We start from the raw sequence: 25,835 nt of genomic DNA on the forward strand, positions 1-25,835 counted from the left end.
TGTCTCTCCTTTCCCTGGGAACGTTGCGCCGAATCCTCTGTGTTTGAGTGGCCTGTTCTCCTTTCACGTCTCAGTGCTTTAGAGGTAGTCGTGCAGCTCATGTCCCATCTATCCGATGACACCCGGAGCTGCTTTACATCCTCCTGGATCCATACTCTTCACTAACCATCAAGTGTAAACCTACAGTGACGTTACCTGTTGGTTTGCATTTAAGTGAAGCCTCAGGTTTGGCATCACTGCCGTCACCATCTTGGTATTTTAGGATAAGTGACCTAAGGATGATGTCCAGATCGGAGCTGATTGAGAACCTCAAGAGCACGCCGTGGTAGCGACCTGTCAATCTCAGGATAGCCTCGCCCTAATGCATAGCCTGTGGAACAATAATTCACTAAAGACTAAGACTTGAAACTAATGATTGAGACCAAAAACTCCTTAGGAAACTGTTTACTGAGGTAAAAGATGAGGTGAGAAGTCAAGTCATTTTCTCATAAACTTACATACAACCTGACTTATTTTTGAAACCAGTGGAGTCTTCCCCTTGCTGGTAATTGAAAAAACACTGGTTTAGTGCACTTCTACAGTGGATTCATTCACTGGAGTCATTGTTTACAATGTACAATACATTTATCTTTATTTTTGTCATTAAAATTGATATATATATATATCTTGTTTTAATGTGGCCTTTTTTTCTCCCTGTCTTTCGACCCGAATCATTTGTCAGATGACATTGGGTGCCATATGCTGTATAGACTCTAAAGCACCTTCAGGCCAATTATGATTCTCGAATATATCTATACAATTGAGATGACTTGGCTCAAGGGAGAGTAAATGGGAGGCTCAAGGGTCATTTCTGCCCCAGGGCCCTCTAGCCATTTGGTCTGGCCCTGTAAGAATCCATAGATGGATATACTGTAGTGTACATACATAGTGTACATACACTGTATATTTATATAACACATCATGACAACTCAATTATACTACAAATCTCTCGTATATAAACCTCTTTACCACACACCTACTGTGTGAACTTAGTGAAGTTTTAAAAACTGCCCAGGCCCAGAGACGTTCAAAAGAAATCTCCAGCTTGCTACATGACAAAAGGGCTCTCGGTATATCAAAGTCAAATTAAGATATTTTACCTGGGAGATCCCCGCTGTGATTTTTTTGGCAGGGGGGGGTCAAACGGACGTCAAGTGTTTAACTGGCATTCTGAGGTTTCGTGAAATATTCAGAAAGGCCAGCGGAAGATGGATGTCTCCTCGTGCCCCCCTCTGGTGCCGTAGCAGGCAGGACGAAAGCGAGTGATAGAGAGGTTACAACTGGCAAGAATTTTAAACATCCAATGGCCCTCGGGGGAGTGCAGAGACTTACAGCTCAATATAGATCTGTTGGATGGAGGGAAAATAAGGGCAAGAGCGAGCGAGGGAGAGGAAAAGGAGAGGGGGGGGGCGAGACAGGGAGAGGAAGGACAGAGGGAGAGGAGCGTATAGGGGCAGACGTATCAGAGGCAACAAAACAAAGATTAATTGATTTACAAATTCAATCTCCTTTCTTTCTTAGCTTGCAGAGAACAGAATTAGTTTTTTCAGCATTGCCTCGCTGAAACACTGCAGCATTTTTCTCCTTCGGTCTTTGAGGTTCTTTTTTTTTCTGCTTGAATCAACATTGAAATTAAGCAAAAAGTGAAAAACAAATAGTCATGTGGTGAAGGCTACAAAAGCGGAGGAGGATGAGGAGAGGGCTGAAGGATGTTTTTTTTTTTCCGATGTGAAATTTGTGTCTGTGTGCTTATGACTTGTAACTGTGCTGACATCGGCAAATGTTTAATCAGGCAATTGGATTCATTGATGAGACCTAAGTCTGCCAACCTGCGTGCCCCATCCCTCATCGTGAAACTGCAGTCTTCACTGCTACAGTCTGTTACTGCTCAACTGAAAAGCACTGCTGCCCTCCTGAGGACTGTGGCGTAACAGCATGAATGCGGCGACAGGTCTGACAGTTGGACACACGCAAATATGTGCCTGCAAAGATTGTCGAAATGAAAAAGTAGAATATTAAAAGGGGCTGAGCTGCAGCAAAACATTATCAAGATCTAATGCCGCTATGAGGAGCCACACAGGCCATAATTCAGCCTGGGCCTGTAACATACATATGTCATCAGTGGTTTGAAAAACATTTGTCAACTGTCAAGATTATATCCTGGGCTAAAAATGCTGCAATAAAATCTTCAAACACAATAAGTCCTATGTTTTATGTTTTATTGAGCTGTGTACTTACTTGTCCCAATTTTTTTCAAACAACGTTCAAACCCAAAGACTTCTGAAAGAAAGTTTACTTAGGGTAATGATGTATTTCAATTAGTCGTTTGTTGCTGGGAATACGCGCCAAGATACATGTGAGAAAAGCAGTTGTTGAACTAGAGTAAACATAACATGAATACAATGTTTTTAATGTTACCATGCCCGTGAAAATTTCTGCCTGAGTCAACCGACAGATTTTCATTCCCATGAACTCCCATGATCCCACTATACTTACATTATTTTTTGTTCGTATTGAGAGACCGTTTGCAGCAGAAATGACATACTGTGCATTTAAGGAAGAACTTCCAGTACCAGTGAAAGTCATGTATTTCAAGGGAGATGAGACCAAACAGGTGCATGTTTGAGTCAAGCAAATACTAGCAAGCAAACAATGTGAAAATGACATTATCTTGTATGTATCAAAGTAGATTGATTTTAATTGTCAGATATATATATCTATGTTAGAATATGCGTTGTGTGTGTACAGAGAGTGAAACTATAAATGTATGTGTACGAAAAAAGAATGTATTTATGAGAGTGAGCCACAGTTAATTACGGCTTGCATGGCCTCTCATACTTGCTGTAAGACTTATTCATTAATTATAAAGGTTTGCATTCGTCAGATGTTATTTCTTCTTCTGAAATTACACAAATTAATCGAGTGCCGGCATCTTCATGACTTTGACGACTTTGACAATCTAATTGTTCCACTGAGATCCTGAACTGAACCACTTTGACTCGCTCGCTGCTGCTCACCTTTTCGGGCCCCTCCCAGTCAGAACCAGTTGGAAGTCGCGCACGAGAGTCGACATCTGTTACATTTCAGATCTCATGCCTCGTTAATTGCACATCTAATTTTTAACAGACAGCCAGTCTCGTTGTTTATGAAGTGCCGCCATTGTAACCATCCCTCCAGTCACTGATGTGCTGACAGACAGGATATGATTTGCTGTGATCTTCTGGGCTGAATGACAGCCCGCCATTAGACTGCTGGTGGAGAGAATATTAAGTTTGGACAGAAAATGTAGTTTGGTCAGTGATATGATAAACTTCGTCTAAGCCAGTTCATTAAATCACGTAATTTGTCATGTCTTGATAGAAATTATACCAAAGCATACCTGTCACTTTCATCTTGTTATTGTCTTTTGTTAATCAGCGTGCGGCATCACAGAGAATTAAAGGTGATTAGGGGATTTTCTGTCTAAACAAGCACTTTGTGTAGCCGATTACAACCTGAGGTCGTAATAAAATCAAATGTCTGTTTTGTCATTATGCAGCCTATGATATGACAAACTTTAGTGTCCACCTCTTCAAAGTGAACCAAGCTCCTGAGGGTGTGATAAAAAAAAAGATCAATTGCTAATTGAAACCTCTGAAATACTTCTGACTGCACCTATTAGGACACAGTTAACATACAGTAGATAGCCCATAGCAGAAGAAGTTGAGGGAGGTGATGGTGTCTCATGTTGATCCTGAAATACATACCCGGGTTATACACGTATACATGAGATGATGTATCCACACGTTTAATTTTCAGCTTCGTAATATGTTCTAACGTCAGCTGCTAAACCCACGTACATTTCGGCGCGCTTTTGTTTTAATTTATTCAGCTATCTGATCCATTTGCGTGACACGGGGATGATTGAAAACTCAGGACCGCCATCAGTCAGGATCATCGGTCCAGGATATGAAAATATGATCAGAAATGTAGCCATCAATCTACTCCCAACGGCAAGTCGGACTTTCAATATCAAAGTTTTACGAATAAATCAGCGACGGAGGAGGTACTCATATCCTCCACCTAAAACCGCAGCAGACAAGTTTTCTGGTCCGACGTATCACTAATGAAGTAAATGTTGACTGCACAGTGTAATGGAGATGGAGTAGTGAAACCATCAGCGTTTGCATTCGCCATAAATCACTACAGATCTTGCCTGCTGCTGGGCAAAGGAAGCTAAAACTGGTGATCCATTTCTATCATCCGCTCAATGATTGAATAACATTGTGTCCTGTATTGTTGTGACAAGTCTGGTAAATAACACTGTTGCCACTTAAAAGTATCACTGTATTACTACCGTACTGTGAAAATGCTTCACTACAATTAATCACTGTGCAGTGAACATTCCCTGTCAGTTTTTTACTATCAGATGTGATGTTGTTAGACTAGCACCAATGTTCTTGCTGCATTTCACTGCTGTGGACATTTGAGGCTGAGATGTTTTAACTACTTTAGATGTTGCCGGGTGGTTTAATCTACTGCAATGCATCATATTCAACAAGATCGCACATGTCGACTTCTCACCACGGTCCTGTCGTTTCAGTTTGGTTTTGTTTGTGTGGTGTCCTCTTCTCTGTTTCCCTCCTGTGCTCCTCAGCAGTCTTTTTTCCCCTCCACACCGCATCTCCTCCTTAATCAGCCCCGTTCCTACTGTTCTTTCCGCTCCCTCTCTGTTCCTAGTGTTTTTCCGCTCATCGCCCACACCTGTGTTTCTTTTTGTCCCTCCACCTGCAGCTCACCCCCTCATTAGTTCAGTCCGTATCTGAGTTTAGTCTTTGTCGAGTCACCCGTTGTTGTCTTCGCCTGTTCCAGTTCCGTTCGTGTGGTTCATCCCGCATCAAAGTTCTGCAGTTGATCAGCAGTCTACTGCGTTTGGGTCCGCCTTTGTCTGCTCTCACCGTGACGCGTCTCATGAGCTCAGACGGACAGCCTGTTTTCAGCTCAGTGATGACGCACTTTCAAGCTATATAGGGTTTGCAAATAGTTTATTTGAAGCAGCTACAAGGAACTTTGTTTTGTTTTTTTTCGATTCTGGCAGCCCCTGTCAATGGTTTGCGCCAGAGTCTTAAGGAACCAAAAGTCTGCAGAGCAGTTTCTTTCCTCGGGCTGTGAGACACATAGATTCATCCTCTGCTCTCCGCCATAAAACATGTTTTAATTTCATGACTTATCCAACCAGGATGAGTGGGAATCCAACCAGGTGACAGCAATTAAGAATAAATATGAAGAAATAGCCAATCTTCTCAGTGATGGTCTCATTTGCTCATGTTCATACTGGGAAGCTCTGCAGTTATGGGTCCTTCTCTAGTCAGTTAAGAACATGGTTTATAAGCCATCTGTCAGCAGTAGTTTCGATGCCGCCGTCATCTGGCAAATGCCTGTCGGTGGACAACTTGTATGCTGCTGAACGGCCTGTTGCTTGACCTAAATATGAGTAACTGTTTTAACTCTGATTACTGTTTCCAAAAATCAGTGCCTGCCTATGGTTGTTGTTGCTTCTATCCGTCCTTGCTCATGTCTGTTCTGTAAATTGCATGTCATGTCTGTTCTGACTTGTGTTTGCTTTGATACACTGCTTTTATTTTAACTATAAAGAGGGTGGAATATGTCAGCCCAGAAACCTCAGAACCCTAAGCCTCAGGAAAAATCTAAAACCATCAAATTTGGGCATCATACTTTGGTTTTCCTCCGGAGAGGAGGGGAAATTAAGAACTAAAGCTGCCGTAATGTGTCTCTGCTGATGAAGTGGCACCAATACCTCAAATTTGGCCTACTTGAGTCAAAGCACTTTCTTACATTTCACCACCGGAATGAATTACTCGGCCTTCATCGTTAGCTGTATAATGTAATACAGTGTTGAGCCACGTAAGGACTCTTCATATCTTTTCTATTAAGCCGAAACTCTTCAGAGAGGTTTGATCGCAGACCCCAAACCCCTGAACTAAAAGGGCCGACTCATTAACTCGCTAAATAACACATTAATGAAAGTCTGCTGAAGGACAGCCTGTGACTGACTGCTTCTCAGACGACCGGAATATTAATATCACCGACCAAAAGTCTAAATCCGACCTCCTGCTTTCAGCAAAAAACGCACAACATCAACAAATGAATGCACAGCAGTCGTTTTCTAAAAAATATCAAATTTAATTTGGTTATAAAAGTTTTCACATGCACACCCACACATAATTAATCACCATAAATACTGTCCAATGATTTCTCTTTTTTTTTTCTTCTTTTTTTTTTTGTTAAACTTTGATTCACAAAGCAAGCACATACGGTGGACCGATACATCTGATTCAAAAGGACACTATGGAGAATGCTTGCAGTCTTTTTTTTTTTAACAAGGAGAGGGGAATCTCAGTGCACTAACAAAAAGGCTGTCGTAAAATCAAGTAGAAACATTTATAAAGTATCTACAAATGGATCAGAGTACAAAAGAGCTACAGCGTTTAGAGACACTACACCCATTCACGAGTGAATGATTTGGTATTGGGTCAGCGTGTTACAGTATTTCAACTTTTGTGACGGACTGAGTGAGAAACTATACAGAAAAACAAAAAGAGAATCAGATGTAAACCTTTAACCAGCCCAATTTGTTCTTACATTCCTATTTTGGCAAACTCCCTCTCTCTTTTCATTGCTTTTACAACAAACATCCATAAAGAACAAGAACAGGAACCCTGTTTCACACAGTAAACTCAGATCTGACTCATCTTCCAAGTGCAATTCCACGTAAAAGAGATAAATAGGAGAGAATGGATGCTTAAAATAGAGCAGAGGAAACAGAACGTTTTGAGGTTATTAAAGCTATGAGAGGTGTGATCCCTCCGTATAACGAGTGCTTTTAGTCACCACCAGAGAACATTTAATGTTGGTACAGTACACAAACCCTATCTCGATATGAGAGTGATTATTTGCTCTCAGAAACCCAAAATATTATTTCTATGATCTTAAATAGTTTACACACACATACACACACAATGACTGCCTCCCTGAAGGAGATAAACTGACGCGGGGCAGTGGGGTTGAGTTGTGCTTGTGCCACCAGATGAATGCATTTGAATTATGCGCTGTGACTACACTAATAAAACTGACTTTACTTTGAAAAGAAAAAACAGGAAATCGATTACCTCAAAATGACCAGGTCTAGTAGACTAATCATTTTAGCTTGTACAACTTAAACGTAATAGTCTAGTTGACTTGGTCATTCTGAGGTCGTCAGTTTCCTGCCTGTTTTAAAGTAAAGTAAACTTTTGAAACATACAAACTATGTATATGTGATCATTGAGATGGAAGGTTAGCGCTGCAGTTTCAATGTGTTTGAAGTTCAGTAAGAAATAGAAGGGGAAAAAAATGGCAATGTGTTTTGCGTTGACGTGTTTTCATGAACATACAGAAAACATAAACAGAGAGATTTAAATGGTAATTGCAATCAGTGGCAAAGTTGCATTGTGGGTAATTTAAGCGTGAGAGTTTTAAGAAGCAGTCGGGCGTTTCACTACTAAAACAATGCTGGACTCAAGAGGAGATGTGGCCATTTTTGTACTCCGCACACTGGTCTTCCTTTTCAAAACCTGATGCCTACATTACCCACAATGCAACCTTGCCACTGTGTGACACAAGCAGAATTTAGGATACAGCTCCTCAAGGGGCATAATGTAAGAATTTTAGTTGACAATGTTTCAGGGGGTACAGCTTTTGCACACCTGTTGATTGACAGGCACGTAGGAGAAGAATGAGGGTCGACAAAACCAGGAAAAAACTTGCGGGAGATATTTTCTAAAGTTAGCAGGGGATCCAGGAAGCTTCGGCCGATCCTGGTCCTGTGCTCGTCCTGAAAACACAAAAATCTCCCCTGTTCCCCGAGCCCCCTGTCTGAACCGCTGGCTGCATGGCTAACTGAGCTAAAAAGCTAACAGCAGCTACAGTGAGATACCATGGGTCGTTACTCTGGTGTTATGCTGCCCCCTTCTGGTTTTGAGTATGAATGCGACAGTCGGCCAATTGTCACATATTCCACCTTTAAAGCTACAGGTTTTCAAATGTACTCTACACCGTGAGACCTGTCATAAAACCTTTCAAATATGAAATTCTGGTTTGAGGTTGAATATAAACATTGAATGTAAGTATGAAGTCAAATAAAGTTCACCTAAAAGATTCAACCTGAATATGGAAAGAATGAGACTTAAATGCTTGACATCCCGTCCCCACATCGCATAGAAATCAAGTCTGATCCACTTTGTGTTTTCTTACTCCATCAAGACACATTGTTCTGAAGCCTTTTACACTGACGAGGAATGAGAAGCTGATGCAGTGTGACACAGCCTGCAGGATATTAAGTGCTTTCTACTCTGATGTGATTACATTTTCTGGTGCAAATCTTTTAGGGAGCATTATGCAAATGGTTTTGTTTGCTTTTGAAGATTCGATTAAATCTATGAAACATTCAGCGAGTCAACAAACTAAATGGAGCAACAACCCGAATATTGGCATTGCAGATTAGTGTGTGCGCTCTGCAGACTCCAAGCGTTGTGTGCAGCCGCCTCTCTCACGAGATATCCAAGATCATAGAATGAAGTTCAGATCCATTCTGAACCAGAGTCCCTTTGAAATATACATCGTTTAAGCGGTATAGACTTTGTGTACTGTGAGGGAAACACACGTAGAGCATAGAGAAACAATTGCACACCTCAACAATTCCATTTGTTAATTTCCGTGATGCTTTTAACGTGTCCTTTCCATGTCAACATGAGACGACAGAACTAAACAGTGCACAGGCGATGGAGGTAGCAGCACATCACTAGATCACTACATGGCCTCTCCTTCAGAAAACAAACATGAGGAAATAAAAAAATAAAAAAACAGCATGAAAGGGCGCAAAAAACATGAATGCGTCACACTGCCTCACAAACACACACTCACCCAAACGCACACAGGCACACGAAACATCGTCTTTTTTTACCGACCATCAGACAAAAACACCCACCTTTGTGCAATAGGAAGACAGACACACGAAAAAAAAAAAAAGGGATTTTAGTCTTGAACTAGGCGTTTCATGACAGCTCGACAGCTAGCGCGACAAAAACATCTCCGCTCTAGTTTTTTTTTTGTGTGTAATTCTCAAGAAGCACAAGCGACCCGTCGTCAAACAATGAGGACCTGCTGTAAGTCGGCCGTGTGATTGAGTGAGGAGTGCCGCGCTCGTATTGTTTTTTTTGTAAAAGGCCACTGAGACAGCCGAGCTCGCTTCACTTTTGTTTCTCATGTTAATGCCCCGGCGCCAAATCTGCTGCTCTTTTGTTAGCGTCGCAGACAACCCTCTCCGCTGAATCGCAGGTGCCACGTGGAAAATGTTTGCTTTACTTCCCACATTTGCTACCGCCTTTCTCCGTGATATTGCACTGAATAAAGCCTTTTGAGTGTTTAGCAGCCAGCATTGCTTTTGCAGAATGCCTCGATAACAGTGTAGTCTACTTGAGATTTATTTTTTTTTCTCCCGGGGGGGTCGTGGTCTCTGTTTTTTCCCCGCGGCGACGTTCAGACTTCGGACATCGCCAGATGTTTTTCACAGCTAACCCTGCTTCAAAATATAGCTCCTTTAACAAATGGTAAAGAAAAGAGAGGAAAGTACATGTCATGAAAATCCTAGTTTTTTTGTAGTTTTTTTTTTTTCTTCTTCTTTAAATACATCACAGTAATATGTTTTTGTGTCAGCAGGCGACCTCTCTCTCTTGATTTTGGCACTGCACTGTACATAACTTAGTTTGATTTGTATCCATCACCAAACATGAATGACTTCTACCACTGGTTATATTTCAAATAGGCTCACGCACTCCCCGGAGACAAAGCTCACATCCTCTCTGCCCAAGCAGAGTTGATTGTATGGATGCAATATACAGAGCCCGGCAGGTGCACGTATTGTACATGTTATGCTTTTCTTTTTTTTTATTATTATTATTCTTTGTTATTTCACAGGGGAGAGTCTCTTCAGCAGCTTCTTCCCCTTGGAGAGCAGTCCTTTCTTCTTCTTGTTCGCCAGATCTTGGGAGTCCCGGGCGTCCCGCGTTTCCAGCGGGATGCGGGGGCCCCTCGAAGGGCTCAGGGGTCTCATGGTGCCCGGGAGGAGGGGTCGAACGATCGGGGACGGCGCTCGGACGGGCGCAACGCTGTCGCTGTCGACCGTGTCGGTGGTTTCCGTGGTAGCCTGAGGAGAGAGGCGATGGGGGAGGTGTGGAGGCATGGGGGTGGGGGTGGGGGGCAGCGCATTACAAAAGAAGCAACCTGTTCACACTGCAGATAAGGCCTCTGTCTGTCTGTCTTTCTGTCTGTCTGCTGAACTCCACTACCTGCCTTTAACAGTGTGGAGAAACCTATGAAAGTGTTTGCGTAGAGATTTCTTTGAGTGTCTGAAACCTCTGCATAGTCCAAGACCTCACCTATCTTATCCTCAGTGGGCTGAGGTTCGTTCACTGAACACATAACCAACAAATAAGCCACTGGTACGATTGTTTGTCTTTCTTGTTTGTATGTTGCTTTCATCCTGTAGTACGGAAGCGATGGAAATGTATGTATTTTGTTTTTTTAACTGTTTAAAATATCTAATTCAGTACTTGGAAACTTCTTTTTTAGTCCCGTTTATTTGGCCATTGGCATGAGCTCTGCGTGGTTAACACAAATTGTTGCAAGGTTGCGTGATAACTCCTCCACATGTCCCATTTGGTGTCTTTTTTAAATGTTTGTTATTACTCTTAAGCAAGTGAAGAATCGTGTCAACATCATGCCTTTTTTTACCTCCACTGCCGTAAATGCTATACATGAGCTGTGTAAAAAAAAGAAAAAAAAATGCTTCTGGACTTACTGTCGAATCGTCTTATCCTAAAATGAAAACATGTTTCGAGTCAATAAGGTATTGATTGGTATCTGGTATCCAGATTTGAACATTTTTCTGTGACTTACAACACATCTGTCCACTATATTTATACAACATGGGCCTTTATTTAGATCTGAGGACTTTAATTGTTTAATTCAAACTATTCAAGCGTAATTTAACTTTAAATAAAACACTAAAAAAAGGTGGAAACTAAAACGGCCAATTATACCTTTTGGCACATAACATCCACTTATTGAAAACTAAATAAAAATCTGTCACACCTCATGTAGTTTTACCTGTCTGGTTTTCGAAAAATAAGAGGATTTCACATTTATTCCGGAGGCACCTCTGCCATTCTGAATTCATCTAAATCTACCTGTTCAGTTTAAATGTAAAAGTAAAATTAGATTTAAAATGATTCGAGGCCTAACGCTTGTCGAGCAATGCAAGTTTTTTGCTGCGCATATCTAGCCTGAGAACAGAATCCGGGGCAGAGCGTGTCCTTAAATCACTCCATTTTTAGGGGAGAGAAAAGCTGTTTCTAAAATTAGTAACTGACTGATAAAAATCCACACTGAAAATAACTGTAATATTCTCCACATCCTCCGTGTTAAAACGGCCAGAGCAATCATCTGTCTGCCTCTTAATCTCTATCAAACTGACAGGAGAGATTTGATTTGGTACGTTCTCACACACACACACACACACACACAAACACGCACACACACAAATATAGTACATATGCAGAAGAGACAGCGAGGAGGAAGCCATCAAATGTTGAGCACGACATCAGCACAGCACAGAGCCGGAGAGGTCCACCATCAGTTAGGCCGGGAGGGAACATACAGTACGATCAGATACAGTACAACACCCAGGGACACAACTGTAGATACCAGGCTTCTCATCTAATGCAGCAGCTCCATGCACAGTTAAAGATGGCGGCTTGTTTCTTGAAATGGTTCTGAACAGATTTTTTTCTGCAGGCACTGGTCTAATTCTTTTCAGCGATAGACCCATAAATATTCCCCCTTTCAGTATCGTAAGAGAATTATTACAGATATTTATTTACAATGCAAATTAAATGTGTATGTGTTTCGAAAATGTACCTGAACATTTCGCTAATCCACCACCAGTCAACTCAACATTTCTCTGCTGAAAAAAAAAAACAAAAAACAAAAAAAAGCCTCACAGAGACACTCCACAAGTGCTTCCTTAATCTAAAGTAGCACTTCGGAAAAAAAGGCTTTGCTGTGACCACAGGCTGTGTGCATTAGAGCCGCGAGTTTGGTATCTCAAGTTGCCGACTTACTGTACAAGGCAGACAGAGCCATTTATGGTGTGAAATGAACAATCTTCTTCTGCTTGTTTGTTTTGTTTTGCCAAGCGGGTGAGGAAAAACAAAAAAGAAATCAGATGTGGCAGCATCGTCACCGTCGCTTAAAAAGAACAGAAAACCCACACCACCACGACAACTGAAAAACAACAACAACCAACACCACCACACATGAACACAGAGCGCAAAGGAAGAATGTTTTTAATATCCAATTTTTTCTTTTTATTTGTTCCATTGTAACAACACAGTATGGATGTATCAGTGCTGCGATTGTTTTTTTGTTTGTTTTTTTTTGTCTCTCGAGCTCAGAGCAAACATGACGTATCCGCTGTCAACAGGGCTGAAAAATAGATCGGATGTGTGTGCAATATACATAAAAGAAACAAAGCCTCTTTAAGGAAATACAGCAGTCGAGCCAAGAAAGTTAATATAAAATGTATCAAGTTTGAAAAAGGCATGCTTTTCTCTCTTTTTCTCCTCTAAAGAGTTTCTTCTCAAATGTTTTTATCTCTCAGCGTCATTGGGTAGCAATTGTTACGTGTTAATAAAGCACTTAATCTTATTAGACACAATAACCACAATTTGATTTTGTGTTTCAGTGCAAAGAGGTACCAAATTATCTTGTGTAAGGAATGAGTTGAGCCTTTTTCAAGTCCTCCTTTAACCAGTGCTACATGCATAAGTCACCCGCCGAGCTCCCACAGTCTATCCTCTCTCTGTCCGTGTCAGGCTTTGCTTCTTCCTTTCTCAGAGACTCAGAAAGGTGTTAACACTGGAATTTTTTTTGTCCCCTTTTCCAAAGGGAGGAGGGGAGGTAGGAGGGGGCGGGCGGGCGGGCGGGGCGGGGGAGTTGTTAGTTTCTATAGAGTCACCACTGTCACCACATGGACAAAAACACACACAATGAACGGCACACAGACGGCAAAGTGGAGGAAGCGAGAGACGGAAATCAAGAGAGAGGACGGAGGATGGATGAACACAGGGCCTAGCGCTGAGAGCGGCGATGATGATGTACCCGTTTGCCCTCAGAGACGTTGGCGGCGGCAGAGTTGGCGGGGGGCCGGCTGGCAGGCTCTTCCTGGGGGTAGTGGGACGGAGTATCGGTCAGATACACCTCCACGTCGTCAGGCACTTCTTCCAGGAAGTTAGAGGGGACCAGACCACGGTGGCCGTTCATCTCACCCTGTGGATGGGATTGGAGAGATGGGAGGAGTTATATCTGTCCAGTGTCGCATAAAGTACCCAAAAAAGTCAACCTTGAGTAAAGAGATTGTGTCAAAGGAGACCTTTCATACATAAAAGTATAAAATGGTCAAAGTCTGCACCAATAGAAGCTCCTCTCTCCCACAAAAAACACTGCTCCTTAAATTAGTTGTCCCGCCTTTAATTCTGTGACTTTGTGACATGACACTTTGTGATCATGTCACACATTTGCATAATTGGTGTACTATCTGACCGATAGGTTGGCACTTAAGAATTGATTTAGTACAGCTGCTCTGTTGTTGGTAGAGGGTGCTGGGTCAGGCATGTGTGAGCTGACCAATCAGAGGATACTGGGTATTCAGGAGGCGGGGGGCTTAAAGAGACAGGAGCAAAAACAAACAGAGGGGGGAATACAGGGCTGCTGCACTGGACAGTATTTTCCTTTAAATTATTACTTGGTAAAACAAAAAGTCACCCACATGAATGGTAGTTTGAGTAAAAGTCTTAAGGTGTCAAATATATAGTCAATATATATGTTTGTTTTATCCAGATGAAAACACAACTCACATAATAGAATCCATCTTCATCAATATCTCCAAATACAGCGATGATGTCACCAGCACAGAAAGTCAGCTCAGCCTATTAGGAGACAGAGACACAGAAACAGATATACAAGGAATGCGATCCAAGCGAAGTTGGCTACAATCGTGCTCTGCTATGCCCTCAGTTGTTTATGTGTAGTCAGCTCTCTGATAAAGCACGTTTGGTGTTAGTGATACCTCGACATCAACATTGGGGGAGCTCTCTCGGGGGTCGTAGTCGTACAAAGCCACCATCCTCCTCGAGGCCTGATCTCGACGCTGGCCTCTCCTGTTCTGCTCTGAAAGCAATAACAGACAGCATGTTCACAGAAAGTAACCATACTCATTTTGTGATCTAACCCACAGATTTTCACTCGTTCATGAGAGAGTATGCTTGTGTGTTACCTATTCTGTCCACAGGGGTGCTGAGCGGCAGGAAGCCCTGCTTCATGAGCTGGTCCAAGGTCTCCTCGTCGTCGGCTTGGATCTCTGATACCATGTTACAGGGGATCAGCCCCATCCTGCCACGCACTTCTCCTCGGTAAAACCCGTCTGTATCTTTATCACCGTATATCTGTTTGACAAGAGCGTGACAGAGTTAAACATTAATAGCACCCCTGTTGTGGTGACTGGAGGGAAATATCAAATCAAATGACCACCATGCTAGTGAGTCACAAGGTTACTGAACCCATTTTAAAGGACAATTTCCAACAGAATTTGAACAGAATTCCATAATTTTACAATAACTACGGTCCAACACACTGCAAAAAGTTTTGTGCTTTCCAAGAAAAGGACATTTACCAGTTTTGATCTTTGAATTCATGTTTTTTTCTTAAATTGATCATGACTATGTCTTAAATGCCTCAGTTGCTTCAAATATATGGAGGACTGACCCTGCCGAAATCAAGTAAAAATAAAAAAATATTTACATGGTTCGATAAATAATTCAATATGCCATTAAATGCCTCAAAATGAAAATGAAGATAATATTATGGAATTAGATATTTCTGCTTTAAATTGCTTCTGTATTTCTTTAGCCTCCCTTTATATATATTAATAAATTAATAAATACAATAGAAAATCATATGGAAAATTAAATTATAGCTGATTAAACACAAAGGATAATAAATACAGAGGTGAATTACAACAGAAATATCAATTTATGTCAGATTTTAGAAATGAATGAATGCCTACATTCATTGTTTTTTATTTTTGTGCATTCAATGGTATGTTAATTCATATTTTGTGCCAATTACATTTATTTATTTATTTCTGATTTGGGCAGGTTCCGTCCTCCATACAAATATGCCTCAGGAAATCTTGTATTAATCAGGAACGCAGTATATCGAAGTATCTGACCAGGTCAACTCAAAACTCCCACCCTAATGATCTGCCCCTCTTTGAAGGGTAGCTCTTCATCAGCTGCGTCTGGGTTCGGGGACATGGACAGAGGATCGTAGTCGAAGAGAGCCACGAAGATGCGGAAGGACTCCTCGGGCTCCGACTCATCGTAGTACGTGGGAGAGCGGCGATCCCGGTCCCTGTAGCCATCTTAAACACAATGAAGACCAAAAAAAAAAAAACATTCCATCATCCTTCATCAGGAGATAGAACAACCATTGAGTGTCACAAAACAGCAGCTTTGGAGGAGACTTTTAATATTTGCAAACCCAATTTTTTTTTTTTCTCTAATAAAATCTGAGCCTGTATTTGTGCTCTATAAACTACTACTGTGATAATCTAGTCCATTATATACACATAGTTATATCTTTTGCCATGCTCCAATTGAAGGAAATCTAGTCTAGTATTAAAAATTCTTACTGATTTGATCAGGCAGTATTGCTTCACAGATTTTGATCTTCTAGTCTAGTCATTTTTATGCCTATCAGCATGCAGAAGAAATGTGAAATCTTGGTTTTTTTGTTTGTTCTCTTACATTTTTGTCTATGTTTATGCTTAAATATGCAGTGAGAGACAAATGGGGAGCAAGACAAACCATGGTGCAATAAACAGACAGAATGTGATCCATGGACATGACACAACACCACAAACACACAAGACTGAAGGGCATGCATGCTACAAAAAAGGCTTAATAGAAATATATACAAATCCAAAGTGTAGGTCTATGTTCACTTAATTTTAAAAAACAAAAACGTTTCTAAGATTTTAAAGAGAAATCTCAAACTTCCCACATATTAGCCAACCCTTGTAGCAGCAAGGGGTCTGAAGCAGAGATGGCACAGTTGTTCTGGAAGCCTGTCATTTATTTGAATTTGCCATTTCAATATTTGGTAAATGCACCAGCTAGCAGAGTGTGACACTGGTCGGTGCTTGAAAAATACAAGCGTGATGTGAAATGCATTGCTCCCAGCTGAGCAGAAGGCGTGGTAATTGTATTTGTGAGGTGGTCAGGAAAAGAGACAACTGCATTTCCAACAGCTGATATTTCAAACTTAAAATGTCCAAAGGAACTCAAACGTCTAAAGAAAAAAACAGGAAAGCAGTGAACGTGTAGTCATTCTTTAATGTCTACCGCTAATAATATTCCTTCAGAATGTCATGCATGACTGCTCTCATTGTACGAGTGGTGGGTGTGGTTGTACCACGGAGGGGGGGGGGGGGGTTTAAGCAGGCATCCTGAGTTCAGTGCAGTGAGTGAGGCATTCTCTGAGCAGTCAATCAATCATTTATCATCTGCAACTGTGGAAACGTTCATCCTGGACCCCGGGTAAGGCTTGCCGGTGGGTCCACCATTTCAGTGCAGTGCAGTCATGCTGTTCAACTGTAAGCATAATAATAACTATTATTATTTAAGACAGAGAAACAGGCACTTGCAAGTGTCCACAGCTACTTGTTGCCATTTGACGGTTGCTGGTGGATTTTTTTTTTTTTTTTTTTTTTTTTTTTCGCCATGCTGTGTTGGAAAAAAAAACAGGACTGCAGGCACATACCATGGGGAGACCTGGTGCCGCCCATGTGCCTGCGGGATGGCCACGTCCTGTGCCGAGCTACTCTGCCATAGTAAACATCCTCGGTGATGGGGGAGAGGTTTCCCTCATTGTTATTCTCAGAGGTAACCTCTACAGGAAACACCAATTAGAGGGGTGATGGGGTTACAATGCAAAAGCTCAACAGTCCCCATCCAAGAAAGATCTCTGTTGCCACCTAAAGCTTCTTATTGCTCAGACACAAGGTAAAAACAAACACACACAGGAGAATAACTATGACAAAACTGACATGACTGTCAGATTCTTTTATCAGAACAGGTTAATGCATCAACGTGTAGTGCAAGTGTGCACCGCCGTTTAAGAACATTTTGTCAGCTTGTTGCATCAGAATCTCAACTTGTGTTCAGGTAGTGAAGGGCATGAGCATGGTTCATAGACACAAAGGTGATCTGGAGACACAGAGAAGCTCATGAAGGTTTTAACAGAGCAAACAAACACCACCACCTTAGAAATTAGAAAATAAAAGACTCCCTTCTGTTTCCTCCTTCTACCTCCCCTATACTGACCAATGGAGGGGACCATTAGAGGCCGTCTCTGAGGTTGGGGACCGCCGTGGTGAATTCTTCTCCCGGTCTCCCGGTCATGGCGGCCTCCAGCGGGAGTGTTGCCCTGAAATGCAATGCGAAGCACAGAAAAAACATTCACAAACATTAAACACTCACGCGTCGCTCGCGGACACGTGGGGACGTACTCGAAAACAGCGTGTGGGAAAAAAAAACGCACAAGTTGTATGTAAACAAAATCATGCAGCACTCACAGGCAGGCACACGGAAACACAGACGCAGAGACACACACTCAAACACGCACAAGCCCACGGGATATTTTAACATACCCAAATTAAGCAAATGCTGATAACATATTACTGGATTAAAATATGTTAAAAAAAAAATAAAAAAAAAAAGGGGAAAAAAAGTGAGGCTGTGTGAAAGATTTAGGTAAGCACTATAGCTCTACGTCACTGTGTTGTCTTTCCTTCACGGCGCTAAGCTGTTCAGTCTCTCCCTGTGTCTCTCTCCAAGGTGCTGAACACATCCAGTCTATCTTCGCTTCAATCCACGGCGCCAGAACATTAAAGGTACTTTCAGACAGAGGGCAGGGCGGCGTCCTCCAGTCCTACTAATATCCTGTACCGTTTACCCCAGGCTGCTGCTATCCATCTAATCTCATCACATAGCTAAACAGAGAAAATAGCAGCTTTAAAGGGAAAGTTCACCCCTAACTGAAATATTCATTTTTTTTTCATCTTACCAGTAGTTCTATTTATCCGTCTAGATTGTTTTGGTGTCAGCTGCCGAGCTTTGGAGATGTCTGCATTCTCGTGAATATAATGGAACTCCATGGCACCTGGTTAGTCAAGATAATCCACGGATATTGAGCCGTTATTTCTGTAGAAGAAAGCCCCCGTGGATGATAGGCTAGCCTACTGGGCTACCTTAGTTAACTCAACTAGTTAATGTTACAGCTCAGTGGAGAAAGACGCCATTGATGTTTAAATCCCACGCTGTCACGAGCACAAGCCTCTCATCCAGGGACTCAATCACACAAAGACTCTTCGCCTGGAAAAAAAAAACCCTTGGAAAAGTTTGTTTGGACCGAACGGCCCGGGAAGCCGCACTTGCACAGTCATCCGGCCGTGACGCAGGAGAGCACCATACCATAGGACAACAATGGTTTAGCTGGCGTCGCATTCCAGTGTGATCAGTGATACAGCTAGCGCGTTCAGTTTGGTAAAAAGAAATTTTGTTTGTAATAGTTCACGAAACTGCTCACAAGCAAGCCGCAGATTATTATGAGTAACCCACTCATGATTTCTGGAGGGTGAGGTGGTCGCTGAGTGTTTTTTTTGTTTGAATGTTTTTGCAGTGCAATCTAGTTCCATTGTATTTGAGAGAAGGTAAATATCTCTACGTCAGATACACCAAACCAATCGAGGTGGTAAGAAATAGAAATGTGTTGTTGATTTAGGGGGTGAACTGCCCCTTTAAAATAGAGGAAACTGTTAGCAATATGTCATTAAATGTCATAGCAATCTCTGTTAAGCAAATATCAAACTACTAAACTTTGGTCCACACTGGATAGTCAAACCTTGAGGATGCTGCTCCAGTTCATTCTTTATTGATAAGGTGTTACGCTGCCTCAAAGCGGGCTGTCTCTCGCTGTTTTTCTCTCTCTGGTGCTGGAGCGCTCAATTTTTCTCTCTCTCTCTCTCTTTTTCTCTAAATTAAACTCAGCACACACACTACCAACACACATCAAATGCAAGTCAAGGCAGCAGTCTCAGTTGAAGTATCTGTGCCTGTGCAGTTCACTAAACCATTGTTAATTTGGGTGTTTTTTTTACGACAATTGGGTTTAGAATAAGTGCAAAGAACTGCACCTTGGGTGTGTTGTGCGAGTTGCGTCGGCGTCCCTCTTCCAGCTGCATCTCAGAGTACAGCTCCTCCTCATCCTCTTCCATGATGTCAGACAGGTCAGAGCCCCGGCTGCTTTCGCTGTGATAATCTTCATTGTGACTATAGTGAGGCTTTTTCGCAGTCAGACAAACGCACACACACATAAACACAAACACACAAGACGCAGTTGTTTAAGTCCACATACATACATAGATACACACATGCACACACGTCAAACGCACATGGATTGGGCGAACACACGCACCGGAGCACACACGGAGAGACGAAGGGAGTGTATGCATGCAAGCACCCAGACGTGCACACACACACACACACACCCACACACCCACCCACACGCGCGCGGCCGTTCACCCACAGACACGCAGGTGAGAGGTTTTTCTAATGACGCACACACTGGGGTTGAAGCTCGAAAGGATCGCGTTCTTACCGGCCTCCCCAGCTCAGAGCCTCGGAGGAACTCGTCAACCGAGGGTCCTCTCCGACGGCCACGTGCAAAGCCTTCCTCGTCCTCCTCCTCCTCATCGGAGTGATGCTGGTGAAATGAATGACCCTGCTCTCCGTATCTGACTTGCATCCTGTCTCCCTGGAAATATGTATGAAAAGTGGCGACAGTCGGTAACAGGGACAGGAGGGAGTATTTGTATGGTAACTCGAAGCTTAACATCCTTTTTTACACAATCAATAGCTTGCCACACATACTTAATGTCTAGACTTTCATGTACCGGTGTTTTAAATGCTTATTAAATTCTCTGTTTGTCATGCTGTGAGTTGTCTTTCTCCGTGTTTTTATTTTCCCATTTTCATCACACCTTGCCACTTTCCGCTGCGACCCTCTGCGCTGCTTCCCTTGCGATGGCTTTGGCCACCGTGTCGGGGATCAGCGTGCCTCTGGGCTGCGGGAGAATCCTCTGCGGGGACGGGGAGCGTGGATTAGGAGGGGGAGGGGCCTCCAGGGTGTGGCCTTGCATGGGCGCAGGAGGCTGAGCAGAAGGAGAGCGGTTGGGGTCCCAGCCAGGCTGGCCAGGTGGAATAGCTCCCCCATGGTGGGCCGCGTGCTCTTTGGCATCCAGGTCTCTGGCACATACTGGTCTCTGAGGTATAGGGTGGTGTTGGTGGTGGGGTAGCAGAGGCAGTTGGTGCTGGGGCCTGGGACCTTGATGGGGTGGGCGAGGCTGGAGGTGTTGAGGCTGAGGATGTGGGGGTCGGAGCTGGGGTTGCTGGGGCACACCTGGGTGGGGAAGTCTAGGGTGAGGTTGAGCGTGTGGAGGATGGGGTTGGAGCGGTTGTCCGTGTGCCTGGGGGGGAGCAGGAAGTTGGGGGAGGCGCGGGGATTGGAGGTGGGGTTGAGCGTGGGGGTGTGGAGGGGGGCCTGCGTGGGGGTGCATTGGCGGCGGCAGGGGAAGCGCAGGTAGAGGCACGAGCAGGTTGTTTGGAATGACGGCGACTTGGGAGTCCTGGGATTCTCCCTGTACTGACAGCGTCCGGACAATCACTTCCCTGGCCTCCAGGCACTGAATCCTTGTCATCTCGACAGCAACGTAGTCGGCCATTGGGTACAACACCTCAGCTATCTGGTTCAAAAAGAGAAAACATTTTAAAGATCCCATCCGCACATGTAATGAGGCACACAAAAAATTCTTTTTTTTGCACAAAAAGAAGCAACACCTTTAAATGTAAATATTTATCATGCGTCAAGATTTCCTCTACTTCACTGGAAAGTCCATTCTCTCACAGGATCGGAAAATGTTTAGTATCCTCTATTTTGTCAGCAGAACCCCCTCACTTTATACTTTTGCTCTAGTATGTGTTGAATATCATACGGCAGATAGCATTGTGGCATCAGGAGTCAAGAATACAGTGTTGATTCACTTTACCAGTCACCAGAGGGAGTGAGAGGCCTTTCCGAGACACACATAGGTCCCAGATTGAGAGTGTTGCACTAAGCATTAATGACAAGTAGGTGGCACTGTTGTGCGCACTGAGTGTAGTGACAATGATATGACGCTAACTCAACAACACAGGCTATTACCATCCCATCTGTGATGTATGCTCTCAGCTCTTCAGCTGAATTAAATATGATGAAACGGCTCAAACAGTGTTTTACATACTGTATCTGTGTACTGCATGTATGCCTAAGGATCCCATATGATTGGAATTCTATTTCTAACCAGTCCATCAGAGTCTGTAATAAGATACTGTGCAAAGTCACTCTAATCATGAAGGAAGCCTATAACCCTTTAGGGGAGACGTTAAAGGTGAATAGGGTAAGAAAAATAACAGATGTCATATTGAAACTTCTTTAGTGGATTACTGACATCAACATCTTATGTCTTATGTCTAAATATGCAAATAGGGCAATGAAACATCGCTAATTTGCATATGTTTCGTGAATAGACTTCTGAACACTGGATCAAGCCCGGTTCAAAATTCTAGTTTCATTTGTTTGACATATTAGAGTCACAGCAGTCACACAGAGAATTATCTCTTTTATCACTCTGTGAGTCAGAAAATACTGTTGACAGCCATAAAAGATCCATTTGCGACAAGTTTTGAGAAGGAAAATTTAGAAATCAGGCTATAAATGATATATGAATGAGGCCCTTTGAAAAAAGCTTGAGAATTTCAAAAGGAATTAAACTGGAATGTTTGGTGCATGTAAGTGCTACTGAAATTGAGATTTCTTGCCCAGAGCACACGAATATAACTAACATACTGTATGTCACCATGAAGCTTCCACTGCTTGTTATTTACATCAAGACACATTGTTTGTCCGTCCAGAGCTAAAATATGAGCTAAAATAAACACCTTAATGTGTATTTTGGATATTTTTCTGTGAACTCGTCATGTAGCTCTTTAGTAATCATGGATGACATATTTCCGCTACAATTTAGGCTAAAACCATTTACACGGAAGTATACTGTCACCACTAGAGGGAGCTGGCTTACCTCCAGTTGTACTTGTAGCACAGTTTTGAGAATAGTCAAAGTTGACCAGTGTCTACAGGCTAACTCACCCTCTGTCCTTTAGTGCAGACTGCGTAGCCAACGACGTTCGCCCCGTTGGACGTGCCCGTGGGAGAAAGGATGGGGGGCTTCCAGTGGACCTGTAGTACCCCTGGAGCCTGCCCACAGAGCACCTGTACGTCCTGGGGAGGCAGGGGAGGTCCTGGGAGGTGAGAGGACAGATATAAGGATAAAAAATAAAATACATGAAATAACTGATTGTTTCAATATCACAAATATACAATACAAACAAGTGGAAAGGGAGTGAAGCATTCATCGACTGCACAAATTGGCGCACACACAACCATGCAGAGAAATGCTCACATACAAGAGAGGGGGTGAGGTGGTGGGAGGATTCAGGAAACAACATTCATTTGTAATTTTTGATAACGTGACATTGCTAGAGGGGGACATTCAGAAGTCGTGCTGTGTTTACAAAATGTCATTTAAGTGTACGCTAAGTTGTAATGGAATGACACTAACACTGGCTAACAGAAGATACTCCATAATAAAAATTAAATCGACTTAGTGTCGCTTTTTCAGTACTGTATTATCAGTGTGTATTCCTCTCCATAGGACTGTGCCATAACCTCATACTACTCTTTACGAGAGGAGAATACATGAAGCCAAAGTAAAACAATGTGGGCCTCCAGGCCTCTTGAGAGAAGCACTGTTGTCTCCGCATGCAGGACACAATCCAGAGAGACCAACTACAGCCCACTGTTTGTTTTCCACTCTCCTGGATCACTGGATAAAAACATGCACAACTGCATCCAAACAGAGGCAACTCGCACAAAACGGTAATTTCAGTGAGCAGTGGAGCGGCACTGCTTTATATAGCACTGCTTACTACAGGCAAGGCTATAGGCCGAGGAAATGACTCATCAGAATAACTGATCATATCTTGTGATGTGTGGCTGTTCTCTAATTAGCGATGTGCTCAGTGCAGTAAGCAAACTTGGACAAAACTGCATTTAAATTTGGTTTCGAAAACAAAACGTTTTAAAAATTTCAATAGATCCATGAATGACAACATTGTTTGTAGCAGACAAACATTTTTCCATAAAGAAATGCCATTTTGCCCAAATCCCTTCATTGTTTACTCATGTCATAATCATTCTCAGCTTCATGACCTCCTAAAACCCTCATCTAGAAGTGCCATAGCACTAATGTCATCACTGCCTGTTGTTTTAGTCTAATAGAAGGAAAATCATTTGGTGCTCAGATATAATATGGGAAACACAGCCCAGGACTGATGCTTCATTCTGACCTGTTCTGCAATATGGTGTTGGACCTGGACAAAATACAATACACAACAATGGCATGGTAAGGCAATGCTGTAGTGTCTCCTTTACAGCACAGTGAAATAAGCTAAAAATTGATTTTGCATTATGTTAGAGCTGGCTAACAGTAAGCAGAAATAAACAGAAGAGTAGCAGTCTGTTATCTCCATCTGTCCTGTATACTGAGTACAAGATTGTTTAAAACAAGTAAAAAACAAGAATAATTAACTGCTGACAATCGTCTGCTATGGAGCCATGCATACGTTATTGAAAGTGTCTCTCTTTGTATAGAAATGATCTTTGCTGACCTGCAGCCTGAGTGCAGAACTCCACACCAGCCTCTTTCCTCTCCCTCTGCTCCAGCGGCAGCTGCCATGGCACCTGGTGTGGCTGAGCCACCACTGTCACTTTGTACACGGTCAGGGGCTTCAGGTTGAGGAAGCGAAGTCTATACCTTCCTGGCTTTACCACTGCGTGCTCTACCCCGTCCAAGAATACGGTGTGACCATAGTTACTGTTGCTAGGCAACCAGGAGAGCTCGGCAGTGTCACGCTGGATGTCATCCACCCGCAGACCACACGGTGCCACCACCACGTTGGCTCCCACCAGCACGGTGCAGCGCAGCTCGTCTGATAAGCCTCGGTCGGTGACACACTGCACTGAGACCCGGTGAACGCAGCCGTCCAAGTCCAGCTTCTCCAGCAAACACTTGGTCCGACCACCGTACGCAATACTGGCACGAAGCTCCCCATCTACTAACACGTTGTAGCCAGAGATGTTCCCCCAGCCCAAAGGCACTAGTGGAGGCTCCCAGGCCACAATGACGCTCCGTGCCAGCTGCTTGATCAAAGAGATCTTTCGGGGATAAGGCACAACGTCTTCAGCCAGGTCCTCAGGGTCCAGGGGCCCCCCTGCCCCATTGCTACAGGGAACCAAGGCGTTAGATGAGCCCAGGATGCCATCCTGCAAGGTACCTCCATCCACTGCTGTCAAGGCCAAGGGGTTATGGTCCAACAGGCCAAGGTCCTCCCCTCCGTCCCCCAAATGTATCGCTGGTTTTTCCTTGTCCTGGACGAACTCCACAAAGTTGGAAGGAACAAGTCCTCGCTGGCCATCCAGCAGCTCCCCTGTGACACAGAAACAAGTAGAGAGGCAGGTGTGGGACATGTATACCTCAACTTTTTGCCTCATTCATGTTCATGTTGATGAACAGACCTAAAAAAATGTACCCTTTAACAGCTGTCTGAATACGAAAACAACATAGTCCCTCTGTTATACCTTCTGCAAAAGCTGGAATTAGGCTCCACTAATGCCTCCTTACAAAACAAGGACAAAAGGAAAGCTGTAACTTGTATACACGTAATCATCAGTGAGATTTTCCTTGCGGGGTTGGGATGAGTCAGTGAGTGAGAGGTGGGAGATATGTAAACATACAGTATGTACTATTCCCTAAGATGTAAGATGTCTCTTTTGCTATCTTTTATACTCTCTCCAGCAAACACAGACCTGAGCAAACACTCCTTTTCAACATTTCCAAGAACTTGAACTGCACTTCACTGCTTTTGAACATTTCCAGGAATACCCCTGAGCATGTAGATGCTGCGATCAATACATAAAAAAAAACAGTTTAGATTTGCACTGTAGTTTTTTTTTCCCCTCAGAGGGAAGAAGTTTGTGTCCAAAAAAAGCTCCCTATCATCATGCCCTTCAATCCCTTTCTCCACAGAGGCCTGGGAGACCTTAAGACCGTGTGTGTGTGTGTCTGCGTAAGTGTGTGCGGGTGAGCATGTGTGCTGATGATTAAGCTGAGCCCCGCTGGATTAGTCATCAAGCTAAAAGGGACCAAGGTCCCATCTTGACAACAGCTTGGTCTGAGGCCCAAGTCTCCCCCCTGTGTGGTAAATACAAGGCTCCTTCACGATGCCATGCAATCTCACCGCCCACAGCTGATGAATCACTGCAGCTGAGTACGACGGTATCTGTAGCGGGCTGCGCCGTCTGCAGGATTGCTAGCTAGGGGGATTAGGACTGCCTCAGATGGAGAAGCCTTCATAATTCTAAAG

General features: G+C 43.2%; 1 protein-coding gene across 9 annotated transcripts in view; it reads right to left on the reverse strand.

Moving 5' to 3' along the window:
• Positions 1–6,201: 6,201 nt before the first annotated feature.
• rimbp2a (RIMS binding protein 2a) overlaps positions 6,202–25,835 on the reverse strand; it is a 74,466-nt gene continuing 54,832 nt past the window's right edge. For 4 of the 9 annotated variants that reach the window (XM_030435520.1, XM_030435521.1, XM_030435522.1 and 1 more), the window contains 14 exons: positions 24,081–24,899; positions 23,760–23,783; positions 22,501–22,652; positions 20,297–21,058; positions 19,915–20,070; positions 19,451–19,597; positions 17,580–17,682; positions 17,017–17,145; positions 15,447–15,616; positions 14,471–14,639; positions 14,264–14,364; positions 14,052–14,123; positions 13,297–13,464; positions 6,202–10,282 (listed from right to left, as the gene is read on the reverse strand). In XM_030435520.1, coding sequence (XP_030291380.1) covers positions 10,043–10,282; positions 13,297–13,464; positions 14,052–14,123; positions 14,264–14,364; positions 14,471–14,639; positions 15,447–15,616; positions 17,017–17,145; positions 17,580–17,682; positions 19,451–19,597; positions 19,915–20,070; positions 20,297–21,058; positions 22,501–22,652; positions 23,760–23,783; positions 24,081–24,899 — 3,212 coding nt within the window. In that variant the 3' untranslated portion in view covers positions 6,202–10,042. The remainder of the gene's footprint in view (positions 10,283–13,296; positions 13,465–14,051; positions 14,124–14,263; positions 14,365–14,470; positions 14,640–15,446; positions 15,617–17,016; positions 17,146–17,579; positions 17,683–19,450; positions 19,598–19,914; positions 20,071–20,296; positions 21,059–22,500; positions 22,653–23,759; positions 23,784–24,080; positions 24,900–25,835) is intronic. The other 5 variants (XM_030435523.1, XM_030435526.1, XM_030435525.1 and 2 more) reach the window with 5 other exon arrangements.

The sequence above is a fragment of the Sparus aurata genome, chromosome 12 (assembly GCF_900880675.1).
Source record: "Sparus aurata chromosome 12, fSpaAur1.1, whole genome shotgun sequence".
NCBI lineage: Eukaryota > Metazoa > Chordata > Actinopteri > Spariformes > Sparidae > Sparus > Sparus aurata.